Raw genomic sequence first — 18926 nt, forward strand, 5'->3', positions numbered from 1 at the left:
TCTGGTATTGTACGGGAAGCGGGGAGGGTCGCATCTGGCCATTCCTGACCCAACCTCAGCCCCACCCTTAGACGTGCCGTGAAGCCCAGATGTACTGGGCCCAAGAGGCTTCAGCCCTGGGACCAACCGCTCGTCACTTAGCCCGGGTAAGAAAGAATTGGTGAGCGCGGTATGCTTTCTGTATGCTTGAAACATTTAACAACGTTTTCATTAGAAAAAAAAGACAGTTGAATCCCTTTACTGCCCGCATAAGGCAATCGGGCAAACTCTTCGGTTGCCTACCGAAGAGGCAGGTCACTGGCAGCAGGATGCTGTGGGGTGGGGGAAGGCACTCTTTGTCCCCCCAGAGCTGGCAGGCACCAGAACCCCAGTCCAGGGCTTCCCCTGAGGTAGGCACAGGGCACAAACTGACTCCTGTTTCGCAGCTGGGGAGACCCAAGGTTCAGCGCACAGAGTTTGCCGCAGCCGGCAGCCGGCAGCCAGCTCCAGAGGTCGACCGAGTGCTGTACCGTCCAGTATGGTAGCTGCGAATGTGGCCAGTGACACAAGCTGGCATTTCAGAGCCGTCGGGTTCAGGAAAATATATTACTGTTAATTTCACCTGTTCCTTTTGGCTTTGTGTAATGTGACTAGAAAATTCAAAATTAGGTATGTGCCTCTCGTTCTGTTTCTGTTGGACAGTGCAGCTCTAGAACTCAGCCCACGTTGGCCTGAGGCCCCGGCACACGGCGTTCCGTCCACAGGTCCCAGTCACCCTGACCCCTGACACCCGAGTTCGGCACCCTGACCCCCGACACCCAGGTTCGGCAGCCTTTGGAGCCCTGAGGAGAAGAAGCAGGAGAGCAGGGAGGGGCCCGGTCTCACAACACCAGCCCGGACTTCATCCCAAACCCCAACCTTCCAGAGGCTCTGGCGATGATGACTCAAAAGTCTTCTGCCTTCTGTCTGGAACTGTCCACCCACAGTGAAGCCCAGTCTCCAAAGTCCCAGAAACGAGGCTCGGCTCTCCTTCGTGAACACAGCAGCGCCGTTAGCGGAGAGAGCACCCCACGGAGCCCGCACCCCACTCACTGCCGCGCGGGCCCCGCCTGCTCTAGAGAAGGCACCGCCACCCTCCATCTTCCATCTCACCGCCTGCAGTGACGCCTCCTGACCACCAGGTGGACCCGGACACACGGCTTCACTCAGACACTTTTCAAGTGAATCACCCCAAATTCGGTGAGCAGGGCCACTACGAGGAAGTTCACGTAGAAGAAGAGCAGACAGAAGCCGTAGACTTTGTTCAGCTGGAAGCACTGCAGTGGGACCGAGACCAGGGAACAGACGAGGCTGAGGCCCAGGGCGCCTGCCAAGACCCACACCAACAGTCCGTCCGGCTCCAGCTGCGGGGGAGCAAGGGAGAGAGGCCGGGTCACTGTGGCCCACACTCAAATTGAGACACTAGGGGCCAGTGAAGGACTTTCCACCTGTAGCCACAGGGCCTGCCCTGGTGGATGGCACGCCCTACCTTGAAGTTCAAGGTTTTAAGCCACCTAGTTTTTGGCAATTAGTTACGGTAGCCCTAGGAAACTAATACAATATAATTATGTATTTATATCATATTAATATGTGTTAATAGATATATTAGATGGAATCGTTGGAAAATTCTCAAGCAACACAAGACTAAAAGGAAGTGAAACTGTCCCTGGCCCACTTCGCTTCCCTCCAGACTTAGCATCTAAGATCTATCCAGGACTTAGCACTAGGTTCTCTGCTAGGTGTGTTACACACCACAGGCTTTCATCTTCCTGGGGGAGCATTATCTACCCCAATCCACAGATGAGGAAACTAAGTAATTAGTAAGTGACAGGGCCCATATGGAAGTCCCAGCTCTTAACCTGCCTCCCCATACAGTTACATATATGTACACACATGTGTAGGGTTCACATATATACAGACCTGTACATCAAATCCGAAAACAGAAATGGGATCATACATTAGATGAGTGTTTAAGAGCGCGACCTGTGTTCTGTACCCGACAGTATACTCCATGGGCATCTTTCCACGAAGACGTCCATGCTGCCCGATGTCTTACTCAATTACAGCAGAAGCCTTTCCTAAACTGAACACAAACGCAGTGGACTACAGACACACACACACACACACAGACACACACAGACACACACAGACACACACACAGACACACACACACACACAGACACACACACACACACACACACACACACACACACACAGTCCACAAGGAACTAGAGAAAAGAAATAGGGCCCCACAGGGGGCCAAGCCTAAAGCCTCATTACCTGGAACTGCCTGAGAATCCTACTGCAAGGAATCAATTAAACCCAAGAAGAGTATAAACAAAACTCGCAGAGGGTGTTTACCTTTCAGAAAAGCAAACTTTGCAAGCAAGGGTAAGTAGCTGTTTGCTTCTGGGCGTATCCCCTGTGAAAGGCCTGCCCTGCCGCTAGCTAATTACAAGTCAGCCACAGAGTATTCAAGACCTAGATGCCTCTAGGAGAAAGAGGTGGGGGACTTGGTTCCCATCAATAACGCCATCTTTCCCTCTAGATATCCCGAGTGCTTCCACCTGCTGAGCCATAAAACCATCCCTTAGGCCGCATCCCCTTCCCATCTGAATCTTCTCCGGTTTGGCCTCTGAATTCAAGTCCCAGATAGGGACTGCAAACTTGCCGTTCTGGGCCAGTCTGCCTTGCACAGGGTGCTGTTTGCCCCGTGCCGTATTTTAAAATAGAAAAAGTTCACCTAGGAATCTTGAAAATCTGGACTCCCGGGCCACGTGAGGCCCACCTGAATGGCCCCCATACATTACGGTTCCCCACCTGGCCCCTCAGGTCTGAGTTGTCCACTTTATTACAAGTGTTTCTCAAGGGTTTCATCAGTTTCCGGGGAGCTTATTGAAAACATGTAGATTTCTAGCCCCCACCCCCTGGAATGCCTGGGTCAGGAGGTCTCATGGGCCCCCCAGGAAACTCTCAGGTACCCTTGAAGTGTGAGAACCTCCACCCATCACTGCGTTCCAGAACCTTCTCCATGTCTGGTGGGCTTACCCCTTCTGGGGCTGTCTTCCATAGATGGCGTCTTCATCCTCTCTCCTCGCAGCCCACCCTCTGTGGGCAGTGTTGGGATAAGGTGTTCAGCCTGCCCCTTACCTCATAAATGCTTATCCAGGAAGCGCGGGGTGGGGGGCTGTTATCAACCACATTTCACAGGTGAGGAAACTGAGGCAAGAGACTTAACGGACGGGACGTACCCCCGAATCCAGGGCCTTCCTGCCCCGTCTCCCAAAGCTACATGTCAGTTAGTCTGTGAATTTGTAACGAATACATTTTTTCAGCCTTCCCGCAAAATATTTTTAAGATATTCTACAAATCAGACTTGTCACAAATTCAGACAAGTCCTCTTCCAGGAAGTGTAAAGTGCTTGGATGTGAACGGCCTCCCGTCCAGAGGACTGGAGGACAAGGAGATGGCATTATAAAGAGGTCCCTTGCAGAAGCGTCAGGCCACTCACCTTTACCTCCGGGTGACCCCTGGAGATTTGGAGCAGGCAGCCCAGCCCCACTCCCACCAGCATATCTGCAGCCTGGCTCAGGAAACTCGCTGGAACAACTTCCCCATAACCCTGACCGCACAGCTTGTTGGCTTTCTTTATGATCTACAAAGCCCTTCCAAGAGCCTCCCCCCCAAAAAAAATCCTACCTGAGGAGACCCTATCCAGTTTTAGGACACTCTGAAAAGGTGAGTGTCCAGTGTACACTTTGCACACCATCCGTAAGGATCACATGAGGTGACGGAAATGCTCGGTAGCTGGTAAACCACTCAGCAGATGGAGAAACTGAGGCTAGATGAGGTGAAGTGACTGCTCATGGTCCGCTGGGGGACTGGTGATGGAGCATGGGTCGAGGCCACCTCTAGGGGTTGTTCAGGGCACACTACTCCAGGCAAGGCTCCCTCTTCACCCCAACCTGAGAGGTCAGGAGAGGCCACAGCCTGAAAGCCAGGAACAGGTCTCAGTGGGTACGATAGGGCCACTGAGAATTACGAATGGCAGGAACACATGCACGGTCCCCGCTGATTCTGACTGTGCTGTGCCAGCTACCCGCCCCGCAGCTCACCCACAGTGGAGCCTGGGGAAAGCTGCATTTTGAGTGCTTTCAAATAATATCACTTCATTTCACAACCAAGAATATCTACCACTTGCTGAATGTGTGCCGTGTGCTGGGCACTATGCGCGGGCTTCGCCTCATCGTCAGTCTTCATCTCACCGTGTTTCTCACTTACAGAGGAGAATGCTGACTAAGGTGCATGCGATGCCGCGGGCTCCAGAGTGGGCACATGGCAGCGCTGCAATCGGAAGCCAAGACTGTCTGGTCTCCAAGCCCCTTCCTTTTCATGGCCCCCTGTGGGCTCCAGGTCCTGCCAGACCTGTGTATAAACCAGGGAGTGGCAATTTACAGCTTGCAAGTCAATCTGGCCCCCTGCTCACTTTTATAAATAAAGTTTTATTGAGACAGAGGCATGCCCATTCGTTTATGTATTGTCTATGGCTGCTTTCATACTAAAGCAGCAGAGTTGAAAAAGAGATTCTGTGGCCTGTAAAGTCTGAAATATTTAATCTCTGGCTCTTTAAGAAAAAGTTTGCCAACCCCTGACATCTAGAGACCATGACATCTATCAGCAAGAGGGTGAGGTTCTTCTACGGGGCACACCTAAGCTCAGCGTTGGGCATCTGCTGATAATACCACCACCCTAACAATAATATCTGCCAGCCACTGAGCGCTTACCAGGTGCCAAGCATTTCTGTCACCTCATTCAAGCCTTACAACTACCCTTCTGAGGTCAGTTGTCTCAATAGCCCCATTTTACAGGTGAGGAAGCTGAGGCTCCAGCAGCTGAGTCACCTGGCCCAGGTGTTACAGTGAGTGCCAAACCCAAGGGTGACATGGAGCGCACCCATGGCTCTCAGAGCCCAAGCCACCAGCGCTGAGGCTCGGGCACCCCACGAAGGATACTGAAGATGATGCCACCGAAACAGGCCGAGAACGCCATCCGCGGGTAGCCCTGGCGGGCCAGCGTGAAATCGGAGAAGGCGTCTGCATGAAAAGGAGAGAAGGCCTTGAGCAATGAGCGGCTTCCCTCGGCCCTCCTTAGTCATTCACTCCTTCCTTCTCACCCAGTCATTCAGTCAACAAACACAGATGAATGCCCCCTGGGTCTGGGTGCTACGGGAGGCAATTCCCTCCTTGATTTCTTTTACCCCATTCTTTCCCAGCAGGGGCAAATTTGTGGATGTGACATGCCACCACCAACTTTTCACCCAAGTCCCGTCTGCTGATAGCACACACAGCACCTCCATGCAAATTAGGAAAAGGTGCCTAAAAAGGTGAGTGAAAGGAGAGCTAGATTTTGGTCCCCCACCCAGACGCTTTGTCTGGATGCTCTTGTGCAGTGCGCAACCTGAACAACCCTGCTTGGCAGCTGTAACTAGAGAGGGACACTGTATGTATGCGTGAATGCCTATACATGTCGCACACGCATCTACACGTTCAGCATGGTTGGCTGCAGTGGGCTCCATGTCCTGCCTGAACTCTGGGGAGCCACTGAGTGTCCGTGCATCAGAGTGTGTGGAAAGAGGCTGGGCATCTACAGAATCTCCTGGTTCGGGTGTAGTTCCGACACTCAGTGATGGTCACTTCGAAAGGACAGTGGGCACTAAGCACATGCTGAGGGCAGGTGCCTTGGACACCCCCGCCCACACACAATTCTGCTTGGGGGAGCAAAGAGCAGCGATGTGGCTGTGCTCACCTCAGCACCCCACCCGGCCCTGACTCACCTCCGATGCTGTTCCCCCAGGCCAGCAGCGTGAGCCCCAGCACGGTGTTGCTCAGCCGGAAGACCACGCCTAGCGACCGTAAGATGTTCACCACCTCTGTGGCAGCCGCGTTGATCCACAGGGCGCTGGTCAGGAAGCCCAGGAAAGCAAAGATCTGAGGAGGGAACAGCGGGCCGACAGGATCGAGGCCGGCCCCCAGTGGGGACACGGCCCTGATTCCCCACCTGTAAGATGGAGTGATAACGGTACCTACCTATTGAGGTTGTCATGACCATAAAATGGATTAACAGATGCAAAGCAATGGAACACTTGCCACATGGGAAGTGTTCGATAAAAATGTCAGCTCAATATTACTATTTTGTCAAGAAAGGGGTCATCATAGCTTTCATCGGATTTCCAGTCTGTGGGCCGAATGCCATCCCATCACCACAAAGAGAGACTCCATACCCTTTAGCAGTCACTCTTCACCCTCCCTCCCTCCACCCCAGCCCCCCGACAACCACTACTCCACTCCCTGACTCTCTGAATTTGCCTGTCCTAGACATGGCATATCGATGGCCTCATGTGTTTCTACAATATGTGGTCCTCGACCAAGCATTCACTTAGTGCCATGTTTTCAAGGCGCCTCCGTGTTGGAGCGTGTGTCAGCATTCCAAAGACTAGGAAGAAACACTGGCTGAAAACCATTTCTTTAAAGGATCAATTTGCTGAAAACTCAGCCCCCTTTAGGTTGGTACATCCATTCGGTTTCTAAAAATAAAAACTACGATTTTTTTTTTTTATCAATAAATAGTAAAAAAACACAAAAAATTTAAATCGACTTTTGAAGAAAAAAAAAAATCTCTGGACAAATGGCCTAAAAATTCCTTAGAGTATTGCAGAGGGGAGAATGGGAAGAGACACCCACAGAGACCACTTCCACCACTAGAATGCGATCGTCAGGAACCCAGGTGTTTCCTGGTCGGCGTAGTGGAAAAGGGTCTGGAACGTCTTCAAGGTTAACATACTGTCAGCATTTGACCCAGCGGTTCCGCTCCTAGGAACACACCCAAGAGGAATGAGAGCATACGTCTACACAAAACTGTTGACACAAATGTTCACGGCAGCCCTGTTTATAAGATCCAAAAACTGGAAACAAACCAAATGTCTGTTGACAGATGAACGGAGACACAAAATGTGCGACAGCCACGCAATGGAATATTACTCAGCCATGAAAAGGAACTAGTTCCTAACACATGCTGCAATGTAGATAAACTTTGAAAACATTTTGCGAATAAGTGAAAGAAGCCAATCACAAAAGACCACATATTATAGGATTCCATTGATAGGAAATGTCCAGAACAGGCAAATCCAGAGATGGGAAGCAGGTTGGCAACAGTCAAGGGATGGAGGGAGAAGGGGGATGGAGTGTGACGGCTGGATACGGGGTTTCTTTTTGAGGTGATGAAAATGCTCTAACATTGACTGTGGTGATGTTTGTACAGTTGACCCTAAACAATGTGGGGGAGAGGTGTGGGGAGCAGTTAGGGGCACTGACCCCTGTGCAGTAGAAAATCTGCATACGCCTAGTCGGCCCTCTGCAGCCACAGATTCCCAACTGTGGATCAAAACTACAGCTGACCCTTGAACAACATGGGTTTGAATTATATGGGTCCACTTACAAGTTCAAGGGTCGACTACAGTAGAAAGTACTGAACTGTACATTTCAAATGGGAGAATTTACAAAAGCTTCGCCAAAAAAGCAGGGGACGGACCTTGAACAGGTACAAAACCCCTCAAAAGCAGCTTAGAAGACCTGTCATTGCAGAAGGTGACTACTGGCCTAACTGCCCCAGAGGCGCAGACGGGACATTCGCCTGGGAGAAGTCAGTGTCCCCCCTTCTCCCAGCTGGGAGACCCCAGGATTCTTACCCAGTGAAGCTTGGGGGGCTTGCTGTTGGATGTGGCAAAAAAGGTCACTGAAGCCACGGCTGTGCCCGCAATCACCACCATGCCCCAGATGGGAAACAGGCCACCTATCTCATAGACGCCATCTGCAGAGGGACGAGAAAGGGAGCTGGTACTCTCCGCAGCTTTGGCTCAGCACCTTCTCTTGGAGGACTCCCTCCCCCCAGAATGACTGAGGGGATCCAGGGGAGAGACCCACGAGTAAAACCCCGTTACCCTCAATTGTTCAGATATAGATATACGACATATCTCTTATGTGCCCAGCCCTGTCCTAGACATTTCAGGGGGATGGAAAAATTAAAGACACAACCCCTGCCTTCAAGCTAGTCACACAGGAAAGAAAAGACAAATGTGAAAAAGACTGTGCGGCTTTTTGCTGTAGAACTGGGATGCGTATAGGTAAGCCTACTTGCTACAGCTGCCCCCTTCCCATGCCGCGGCAGACATCGCTACTCCACCATGATGCTTCTGCCCACCTGAGCGTCAAGGCGGCATCCCCCGTCCAGGCATTACCAATGGATGGGCATCACCCAGCGATACAGGCGGTACAAACCCAACCTTCCCCACTGATTCTGGAGCCCGGCACCTGCTCTCCTGATAAATGCACTCCACGAACCAAGGCATCATAAAGTTATGAAGGTTCCAGAGGCTTCGCATTGACACACTGAAGAGAGGAAACCCTGCAGGCAGGCAGGATGTTCTAGAACTCTCCACACCCCACCCTTTTCACCACTATGGAGTCGGGACTGGTCTGAAAGGCAGTGGGTGGTTTGGAGGGCTTCCTGAAGCGCGGAGGAGGTGAGGTGAGTCGTAAGTGGGGAGGGAGAAGCGGGGGCTCCGTGGGAAGAGGGGAGCGGGGGGGTGGGTGGAAAGGAATTATGTGGGTTCGGGCCAGCAGAATGGGGCGGGGGAAGGCGGCTGCTCAAAGGATCGCTGGGGGGTGTGGACTTTTTCTGAGAGGCATGGAGGAGCCATGGAGGTCTTTGAGGGGAGGGGTGACCACGACATGTGACAAGTGGCACTTTAGAAGGGTGGCTCTGGTGATGGTCTACAGGAAGAGGGCTGGCAGTGAGGTCAGGAGGCTCTGCCAGCAGACACGACACCCCCCTTGAATCATGACACCCTCTTGGGCAGGGAGCCTTGCTCAGCCCAGAAAGGGGTCACGAAGGCTTTAGCCTGAACGGTCTTTCCCGCGTGTGGGTCTGTCACCACTAGATGGTGTTGGGGCACGTCGCAGGACACTAAGCACCACAGGATGGCATCTCAGGAAGGCGATCTTCAATTCTCTCGTCATAGCAAAGAGAAGGTCCCCATGGGGTGCTAATAGGTCTGGAACATCTCTAACACCTGCCACATGCCCTATTTAACAGGAGCTCCTGGCTCAGAGGCTTGATTTTGATTGTGTTGATTTTTGCAGTTACCTTGAATTTATTCAAAATGATGCCAGTTTCCTATTGATGCAGGTGATAGAGTTGCCTACGCAACGAATTTAAGTTTGGCAAAAAAAGGAACTGTTTTATGCACAAAATTCAGAAATAAAAAGCCAACCCCCCTCCAAATTTTTAAATAAATAAATAGAGAGCTGGTTTTTAAAAAATATCAAATATAATAGTACAGAATGGGATACAAATCAAGAGATGGTTTGTGAATGACTGATGCTTGAGAACTACTCTTTTAAGAAATCACAATGATTGTGAGGGCCAAGTCCTTTGGCTGGAGAGGCAAGGCTTCCCGGCACTGTAGGGAACACAGGGCTGTGACAAACCAGGCATCTGACACCCCTCGGGGATGCCTTCTCAGCTCCAGGGTCACGCCGTGCCCCGATGGACCCCATCCCCTCCCCTCCAACTCTCCATCCCTCAGAGCCTGTGTCCCCCTATAGATCAGGGGAGAAACTCCCGGGAAATTTGACAGCAGTTTCATCCTGACACGATTATAGGAAATAACGCCACACCTGGCCATGCATTTGCCACCAGACCCTACCTCCGCCTCCAGGTGATGCCCCTGGGTTGAGGGGGAGGAACCCAGATGCTAGAGAGAGGAATGGGCAGCATGAGATATTAAAGTTAGACAAGAGTTAGTTACAGGAGTTAGAATACACCTATGAAGACTGGCATTTCTTTAGCCAAAGCAGATCACAATAGCAAAGGGCAGCCCGGGGCAGATGGATAAAAAGCACATGCGGCGCGGGGGGGAACAGCCAGAGCGCACAAATGAGTGAAGTGACTCCCCCAATCCCAGTCACCTAACAGGCAACGGAGGGGCCTGCAATGAATCAGACAGCAGTGACCTCCACCAGAGGCACCCCTGCTCAGCTCCAGCAATTGTACCTTCAGGAGGCAAAAACCTGGATTCTGATGTGAAATCTCCCAATTTTTTTAATGCAGGCAAATGAGCCAGAGAGGGCTGGACTCGGTCCAAGGGCCACCAGTTCGGAGCCTCCATCGGGAGCCCGCAGGATGGGACCGGACTGACTGCAGGAGGCCGGTGTCCCTTATGGCACCAGCATGTAGTAAGTGCCTGCTGTATATCCAGGATTCTGCCACTGGCCTACGGGCCCCCGGTGTGGCTGAGAAGAAAACTCGGGAATATGGGCAGGAGGAAGGTGGGCTGGCCTGGAGGAGGGGATACTCACAGGCCCCCGACTGTAGAGTTAGGACCAAAACCAGGGGGCTGATCACCAGGTGCAGACAGTTGAGAGGCCGCTTCCAGTTTCTGTCTTCTTTGTCCGGGTCCACAAGGGGGACCGTGAGGAGCAGCAGAAACTCCACGGGCAGCTGTCCAGTGTGCACAGACGGGAGGGTGTCACCGGGGAGGCCTGTGCTCGGCCGGCCATACCCTGAGCTCGGTTCCTCAAGAAAGCGGCTGTTATTAATAAAGCACCCACTGCGTGCAGGCCTGGGCTAAGCGCCTGCATTAGGCATCTGCTGCTGCTGTAACTCAGGGCCACGTGCTGAGTGCCCTTGAACAATAAAATGTATTCCTTTCTGGCTCCGGAGGACAGAAGTCCTAAAATCGAGGAGCTGTCAGGGCCGCGTTACTTCTCGAGGCTCTAGGGGAGAATCTGTTTCCTACCCTTTCCAGCTTCTGGGGGCCCCCCCCCCCGCCTTCCCTGGCTTGTGGCCCTGCGTCACTCCGAGCTGTGCCTCTGCCGTCCTATCTCCTTCTCTGATTCTGCCCCTTCTGCCCCCCTCTTTCTCTATAAAGACCCTTGTGATTACATCGGGCCCATCTGGATAACCCGGGATACTTTCCCAATCTCAAAGCCCTTATTCACATCTGCCAAGTCTCTTTTGCCACTTAAGGTAACATATCCACAGGTTCTGGGGATCAGGACATAGACATCTTTGGGGGGGCCACTATTCAGCCAACCACAGTACCTCATCGACTTATTCCTGACGACAACCCTATTCATAGGAACTATTATTTTCTTACCTTCCAGTTGAAGAAACCGAGGCTCAGAGAGGTTAAGAGAATTCTCCAAAGCCACACAGAAGGGTATGTGTAGCTGGGATACAGGACCAGCTCTGACTGACTCCACACGACCCAGCTTATCTCAGTCTGAGAGGGTCTCAGCAGTTCTCCCTCCCCCTCAGTGAGCTAAAGAAGGTTGAGTGGCCACTGCGAAGAAGTCAGGACCCCAGTTCCAGGGTCCCTGTCACCCCTCCTACCTTAAACACTTTGAGAACCCTCCAGTAGGTGGGCTTGTTCCTCCACTTCCTGTAATCCACGGGGTTGAGGGCCCGGACTAGGATCTGGGGCGTGGTCTCCTGGCAGAGGAGCAGCGGCTGGTACTCTTCCCCTGGGTGGACAAGGCAGGAAGGGCAGGTGTCCGTGGCTGGCTCAGCCTCCAGGAAACCCTCTCCTCTCCCACGAGTCCTCCCAACCTTTGCAAAGAAGGAAAAAACGCCACGCCTGGCAGAAGGCAGGCAGGCACACCTGGTCCGCAGCTCGGCTGAGGTACAGTGAGAGGTGAGGCTGGTTCGTGGCCTCATTCCTGGGGTGTGGGTGGCCCCATCTCCCCACCTCTCCACCGCACGCCCTGCCCTGGGACCCCCAGCCCAGGTGGGAACAGGACTCGCTGGACTCACTGTAGTCATAGCTATTGGTGGTAGAAGACACCCGGTCCTCCTCCTCGGAATCTGAGAGCATCTCTGTAGGAGAGAGGGGCATGTGACAGGAGCCAGCCAGGGAGCCCGGCCCCTCCCCACCCCATCCTAAGGTAGGGCTCCTCTGGGACAGGGCAGTTTTCAGGGTGCAAGGGGCCAGCCCTCTGTATTTTCCATCACTCGGCAATCGCCATGCACGCTCCGGAATTCTTACAGTGAGAAAGTCTAACCCATAAAACGCTCTCAAATGTGATGATGTAGCTGGCAAACGAGGACAAAGCAGGTGATGAGGAGGCTTCAGTAGCACAAGTAAAAGCACGAAGGTGGGACCTTGGTAGACTGAGTGGAAATAGTGCAGACAGGAGACGGGCATTGGCAGAGGCTTCCGGAGAGGTGGGGCCGCCGAGGGTGCCACTGGTCCTCCCTTGGGGCCCAGTTCAGACTCTTACCTGGAGTGCCCGGCATGGAGTGGACCAGGGATCTCCCCCGCTGCCATCGGTAGATCCAGGTGCAGAGAACCACAGTGACCACGTAGAACACATACAAGCCGAGGTAACCTGCAGACGAGGGTGCAGGCCGTCACCAAGTGGCATCCTGGCCGCAGGGTCCAGAGAGCAGAGGCTGCCAGTTCTGTTGCCGGTACATGTTAGCGGTGGCTCTCTGTGTCCACCAGCCCAGAACCAGTAGGTAAATGGCCATTCCCTGGAGTCTTGTCCCCACCTCTTCTGCCTTCCTTGGCCCATCTTCCCTTCCTACTCCCCACCCTAACAACCTGGCATTCAAGAAAGTGGCCTCCTGGACCCCATAACAGGTACCAAGGGGTGGCGTCCTGCTCTGTGCCCTGGGAGGCTGAGCCCTGCAGACTGCATCCCGGAGCTCTGGCTGCACTGTGTTTAGCCGATGGGGGAGGGGGAGCAACTGCAGAAGAGAAGGCAGCAGGAGAGAGTCTGGGGTATTTCTTCCCCGCTCCCTCCCTGCTGCGGTGCCCCGTCTCTGGCGGGCCGGGCCCTGTGATTCTCCATGACTGTCGCTCATGCAGGGTGGAACCAGCTCCGGGACTCCAGCCCTTAGTAGGCTCCAGTCACTCCATCCTTTGCCACTTCGGGCATGGGAAGCAGGCAAGGGGGGGAACGGCCCCCACTGTGGCTGGTCCCTGGGTGTCTGCATATCTCAGTGTCCCTTGCTGGTTTCCTTAACCCTCTGCAGATTGTCCCTCCATCCACGCCACCTGAACCATCTGAATGGAACGTGTATGCTGCTGGGACCTCGATGGCCAGTCAGCATCCCAGCTCTACTGCTTGCTAACATTTGAAATTGTGAGAAGTCTGAACGTCCCTCCCGCTCTGCCCTGTCCCTTCTGGTTATCTGAACTATGTGTTTTGTTTTTGCTCAAGCTGGCTCGAGTAGGGTTTCTGTCACTTGGAACCAAAGGAGCCCTGACTCTGTGCCCTGCTGGCCACCCCTCCTGTCCCCTTGTGCCCCCCACTCCATCAGCCCTGGGGTGACCCTGCCCGGGCCCTCTGTGGCTGCTTACCCAGGGCCCACGCCAGCGTGACCCTGCCGAAGTAGAGTATGTTGAAGGTCAGGTACACGGCCACCATGTAGAAAATGATGTCTCTGAGGAAAGGCCTGGAGGCGGCCGTGAAAGGGCGCAGGATGGAGATGCCACCGGCCACCACGGTGGTCACCAGCACACCGGCGCCTGGGGAGAGGACACCAATCTCAGCCCACTCTGCGCCCCCTCCTGCTGCCCCCCCACCCCCAGCCAGCCTGCTCGTACCGAACAGTGCCCCGAGGGCCAGGCCAGCTGTGTGCGGGTCCGAGAAAGCCACCAGGGCACTGAAGATATCAGGTGCACCGTTCCCAAAGGCCAGGAAGGTGACGCCATGGGGGAGCGTGTCAAGGGAAGGTCCGTGCAGAGGTCCCAACCTGCCCAGGCCTTGCCTGGGCCATGAGCCGCCACCCTGACTCCCAGCCACCTCCCTAACCACCCTCCCTTCCCTCCTGGGTGCAGGACCTGGACAAAGGATACTGCCACATTGTGAGAAAGTTTGAGCATGGTGGAAATGGCTGACAAGTTAGGGCAGAAACTACAGAGAAGAAGCAAATGCTGAGGGCTCCACAGTGAGTGGCCTCCTGCTCCGCCCTTCCCCAAACCTGGGGTTGCCCAAATGTCCACCTCCCAGGATTCCGTTTTCCCCCATCCATAAGCTTAACGTGAGCCCGAGGCCAAACTCACAACTTCTCCGCTGTGACTCCCAGAATCAGAAACAGGTAAAGCAGCCAGAAAGCCTGGGTAGCGGGGGCCAGAGAGGGAAGGGAGTGTTAGGTTCCGCCTGGGCCACCAGCCCCACCCACAAGATGGAGGAGGGGGCAGGGCCTCACGTGGAGGGTGATGGCCAGAGGGAGGAGACTGGGGGGGAAGTGGCAGAAGATGCCTTCCAGGTAGTCCAGGTAGCCCCCCTGGCTGTGGCAGTCAGGATTGGTCCGGATGAAGTCACAGCGGTCAGAGGCGTTTAGGCCACACACATCACGGCACTGTGGGAGGGGAGAGAGGGGGATGTCAGGGGTCAACACCCCAAGGGTGACTGGACCAGACCCATCTAAGAAGCTGGCCTGGCCTCTAAGTCCCCTATACCCTCCAGGTGCCTACTGTACACTTGAATTTCTTTAAAATAAACTTGTGTTTGAAATTAACACAAGTCATTAGTGTTAAAAAACAAAAACAAACAACATATAAAGATCTCTAAATTCTCCTTCTCATCCCTGCCCTACATAATCCCACCTCTTTCCAGAGGTCCTGCCACAATCCGTTTGAAGCGTACCCTTACAGACATTTCTCAGTTCAGTGACATCTGTATATACACCTTCTTCTACAGTTTGTTTTGTTTTGGATCCATCCTTGCTTTTTGCCATTTGCTTTTACCACTGCACACATATGCCATATACTAATATATTGATACACATCATGATGAAGGCAGTAATAAAAGTCAAACATTCTGAGTGATTTCTAAATGCCAGGCACAGAGCTAGGGGCTTAAAACATATCTCGATCGGCACAACAGTCTCGTGAGGAAGGTAGTATTATCATGACTATTATACAGATAAGGAGACTGAAGCAGTGTGGCCTTTTGGGACTCTAGAAACCCAATTTTTCTATCATCATGCCCGGCCTCACTGCAGAGTCTTTTTAACAGCAGCCCCGTAAGTGATACAAAATGGTGACATTTTCCTCCTGGTGGGAATCGGGGTGTGTCTAATTAACCAATCATATCAACAACGAACTTCCTCAGACATGACTCTGAGCACACGTGAGAACGTTTTGTCAGAGAGAATTCTAGAAGTGAAAGTGCTGAGTCAGAGCATGTCTTAGGCCGGATTTCTCCAGAAGCGACCCAGAGGCAAGAGTTCACAGGCCCACCTTGTTTTACGGTGCTTTGCAGATATCGTGTTTTTTGTTGCTGTTGTTGTTTGTTTTGTTTTGTTTTGTTACAAATTGAAGGTTTGTGGCAACCCTGTAACAAGCGAGTCCATCAGCATCATTTTTCCAACGGCGTTTGCTCGCTTCCCGTCCCTTTGTCACATTTTGGCAGTCCTCCCAGTAGCTCAAACTTTTTCATTATTGTACAGTACAGTATAGTATAAACATAATTTTTATATGCACCGGGAAGCCTTCAAATTCGCGTGACTCGCTTTATTGCGGTATGTGCTTTATTGCGGGGACCTGGAACCGAACTCGCAATATCTCTGAGGCATGCCTGTATAGGTGAGTAGCATATTTGAGAGGTGTGTCGATTACAAGCACTGAAATGGGGGAGTGGACGGGGCAGGGAAAGCAGCCAGCGAAGGCTGGGTAGAGACCGTTCTTACCTTGGGCTGTAATCCTAGGGGTCAAGGAGCTGGGATATTTGTAAACCAACTCCTGTCAGTCATCAGCGAGGGCTGCAGGGGAGAAAGGTGCCAGCTCCCCAGCATTTCCACCCACTATGCATATGGGTACTTCTGGGGGGAAAAGCCAGCAACGAGAAGTCAACAGAAGCCCACCAATACGGTAGGGTCCAAAGGATATGGGAAGGGTCTTCACGGTGTCTATTGCAGAGGGATAAGCATCTTAAACCTTGATGGACTTTGCCCAAATGCCTTCCCCAAAGCTCTATGTACACCCACTCCACCAGCAGTGGGAACTGAGCGTGTGTCTACACCTGCACCAACACTGGCAGCCACAGTCCCGTTCAGGCTAATGTGGTAGGAACTTCCTTGTTTAATTGCAAGTCCCTGCTTATTTGTGAAGCTAAGGGCTCTTTTCATGTCTTAGTGGCCACGTTCATTCCTTCTATGAACTGCTAGTTTTTTCAATTCTAATGTCTGCTTTTTCTGACCGACGTGTAGCAATTCTCTATATAACGGACACGCATTTTGCTTCGGCAATGCCCTCGGCCTTGTGGAAGAAAAAAGGGGTTCTATGGAAAGTAACCTCACGGGGTGATCTGATCACGATGAATTTCTACCTGGGCAAGTCACGGTGGTAGCCATGCCTCGGGCCTCTAACTTCTTTAGTGAAAGGTTTAAAGCCAGCCCTGTCCATTGTTTTCGTGCATCTAGGTTAACACACCTTTGAAATACCAGACAGAATACCCCTCAAAGGAGTTCTTAATAGTCAAGAGAGCACAGACTCTCGTTAACTATCCTATAACCCAATCCCCGCCATGCTTCCTCTCACCTCCATGTACCTTCCCTCCTTAATTTCAAATGCATAAAAGAAGCTACAAAACTTAGTTTCTGGAGCATTTGAGATCTTGCTCTCTGCCATATGTCATCACTTTGGCTCAAATAAACTCGTATAAAGATTCTCTACAGGTTTACATGTTTCTTATGTTGACAGCCTAAAAGGTTTCCTTTCTCAACCTTTTTGTTCAAAAGCTTTGTCAAGACCACTATTAAGGATGGCTGCTATTAAAAATAAATAAGTCACAAGTGTTGGCAAAGGTGTGGAGAAATTGGAACCCTGCACCGTTGGTGGGAATATAAAATGGTGCAGATGCTGTAAAAAAACAACATGGCAGTTCCTACCCAAAATTAAAAATAGAATTACCATATGATTCAGCAAATCCACTTCTGGCTATGCACCAAAAAGAAATGAAAGCCGAGTCTCGAAGAGATATTTACACATCCACGTTCACGGCAGCATTATTCACAATAACCGAAAGGTTTGGAAGCAACCCAAGCATCCATCAACAGATGATTGGATAAACAAAATGTGGTGTACCCATACAATGGAATGTTATTCAACTTTAAAAGGGAAGCAAGTTCTGGCACATGCCACAGTGTGTTTGAACCTTGAGAACATCATGCTAAGTGAAATCAGCTAGTCACAAAAAGACTAATGCTGAATAATTTCTATTCATATGAGGTACCTGGAGTTAGTCAAATTTATAGGGACAGAAAGCAGAATGGCAGTTGCCAGTGGCTGATGTGGTGAGGAAATGGGGAGTTTTTGTTTCATGGGCATAGAGTTTTAGTTTTGTAAGATGAAAAAGTCCTGGAGATGGATGATGGTGATGACCGCACACCAATGTGACTATACTTACTGCTGCTGACCTGTACACTTAAAAATGGTTAAGATGGTGAATTTTTTAAGTTAAGTATATTTCACCACGAAATTTTTAAAAAAGCTTTGCCAATCACAGTTCCACCTCCTCCACAAGCCCTCTCTGAACTCCCACCAAACCCAAAAGAGAGGTGAGATTTCTGGTCCCCAAAACCTCTGGCCATCTCCCCGTGCCTTGATCACTGGTTCTCTACCGATGCAACACTGAACCCACCGTACCCACTTCCTGTGTGGTTCCTTCCACCTAGTACACCACTCCTTCTCCCTCCACCCCCCAGTTAATCCATATTTATCCTCTAGTTCTTAGTTACCAAGATGCCTCTTCCAGGAAGCCTTCCCTGACCACCTCGCCCTAGGCCAGACACCCTAGGACTCTGAAATCCCCCAATTATTTGTAAGATCACAGACTTGTTTAATGTCGGCCTTTCCCACCAATGTCTTGCACAGTGCCTGGCACATAGTAGGTCCTCATAACTGTTTTGCCACACACTGTACCGGGCGCCATCTCACTCAGCCTTCGTAATAGGCCTAGGAGGTTGGTACGATTATTTCCACTTCATAGATGAGCAAACGGAAGCCTCCCTTACAGCCCCAGGCAACGCGGCCACCCCTCTCCATTCCACGCTATCACATTCCTGTTCTGTTCTCTATTTTTCTCACCACCAGGTGAAGTTATCCTGTGGATTTACTTGTTGACTTGTTTCTCATCCGTGTCCCCCAATAGATAGTAAATTCAATGAGGGCAGGGACCATGTTGATCTGCTTCCCTGCTAGATCTCCAGCATGTGGCACAGTTCCTGGCACATAGTAGGTCCTTAATAAGTATCGATGGACTGAATGACTACTCATAAAGGACCAAAGTGAGCAGTGAGTGGCCTTCCACAGCCTGTAGGCTTCATGGACAGTGGCGGGACAGAGGCTGGCGGGACTCCCGGAAGGGTAGCTGCCCGCGTCAGTCCTAGGAGGTGGTGTGAATTCGGCACGAGGTGGCCATGAGTTCATATCCCTACTCTGTTACTTTCTGTGTGGGCAACTTCCCCTCCCTGAACCTCAGTGTCTTCATCTATAGCACAGAGATAATCATACTCATCTCAGGCGGCTGGGGGATGATTTGGTGAGCTTGGCACGGTGCTCGATGACTCAGAGAGATGACAGAAAAAGTCATCTGTATCGGAGAAGGCACAAACTACAGTTAACCCCAGTTTTCCTGACCCCAAGGAGTACACCCCCAAAGGCAGCAATTTTATAACCTCGGTATTGACAAACCACTTTCTCATCTGTAAAATGGGCATAATTACCTGTTCACCTGCCTTAGAGGGGGGACATGAATGCACTTGGTGGCCCAATAAAGTTGGCGAGGGCGCTAAAAACACTGTTAGAGCATTGGTACCAGGACATTTCATTTTCCTGC

General features: G+C 51.8%; 1 protein-coding gene across 3 annotated transcripts in view; it reads right to left on the reverse strand.

The window, feature by feature from the left end:
* Window positions 1-80: 80 nt before the first annotated feature.
* The window catches only part of SLC8B1 (solute carrier family 8 member B1), a 22584-nt gene continuing 3738 nt past the window's right edge, over window positions 81-18926 (reverse strand). For all 3 annotated transcript variants that reach the window (XM_025044499.1, XM_025044497.1, XM_025044498.1), the window contains 14 exons: window positions 14293-14445; window positions 14147-14199; window positions 13940-13997; window positions 13688-13793; window positions 13442-13609; window positions 12357-12464; window positions 11890-11952; window positions 11470-11600; window positions 10434-10575; window positions 7763-7884; window positions 5852-6005; window positions 5031-5111; window positions 3530-3594; window positions 81-1382 (listed from right to left, as the gene is read on the reverse strand). In XM_025044499.1, the coding sequence (XP_024900267.1) occupies window positions 1185-1382; window positions 3530-3594; window positions 5031-5111; window positions 5852-6005; window positions 7763-7884; window positions 10434-10575; window positions 11470-11600; window positions 11890-11952; window positions 12357-12464; window positions 13442-13609; window positions 13688-13793; window positions 13940-13997; window positions 14147-14199; window positions 14293-14445 (1602 nt within the window). In that variant the 3' untranslated portion in view covers window positions 81-1184. The remainder of the gene's footprint in view (window positions 1383-3529; window positions 3595-5030; window positions 5112-5851; window positions 6006-7762; window positions 7885-10433; window positions 10576-11469; window positions 11601-11889; window positions 11953-12356; window positions 12465-13441; window positions 13610-13687; window positions 13794-13939; window positions 13998-14146; window positions 14200-14292; window positions 14446-18926) is intronic.

This window comes from Pteropus alecto, unplaced genomic scaffold (assembly GCF_000325575.1).
Source record: "Pteropus alecto unplaced genomic scaffold, ASM32557v1 scaffold113, whole genome shotgun sequence".
Classification (NCBI taxonomy): domain Eukaryota; kingdom Metazoa; phylum Chordata; class Mammalia; order Chiroptera; family Pteropodidae; genus Pteropus; species Pteropus alecto.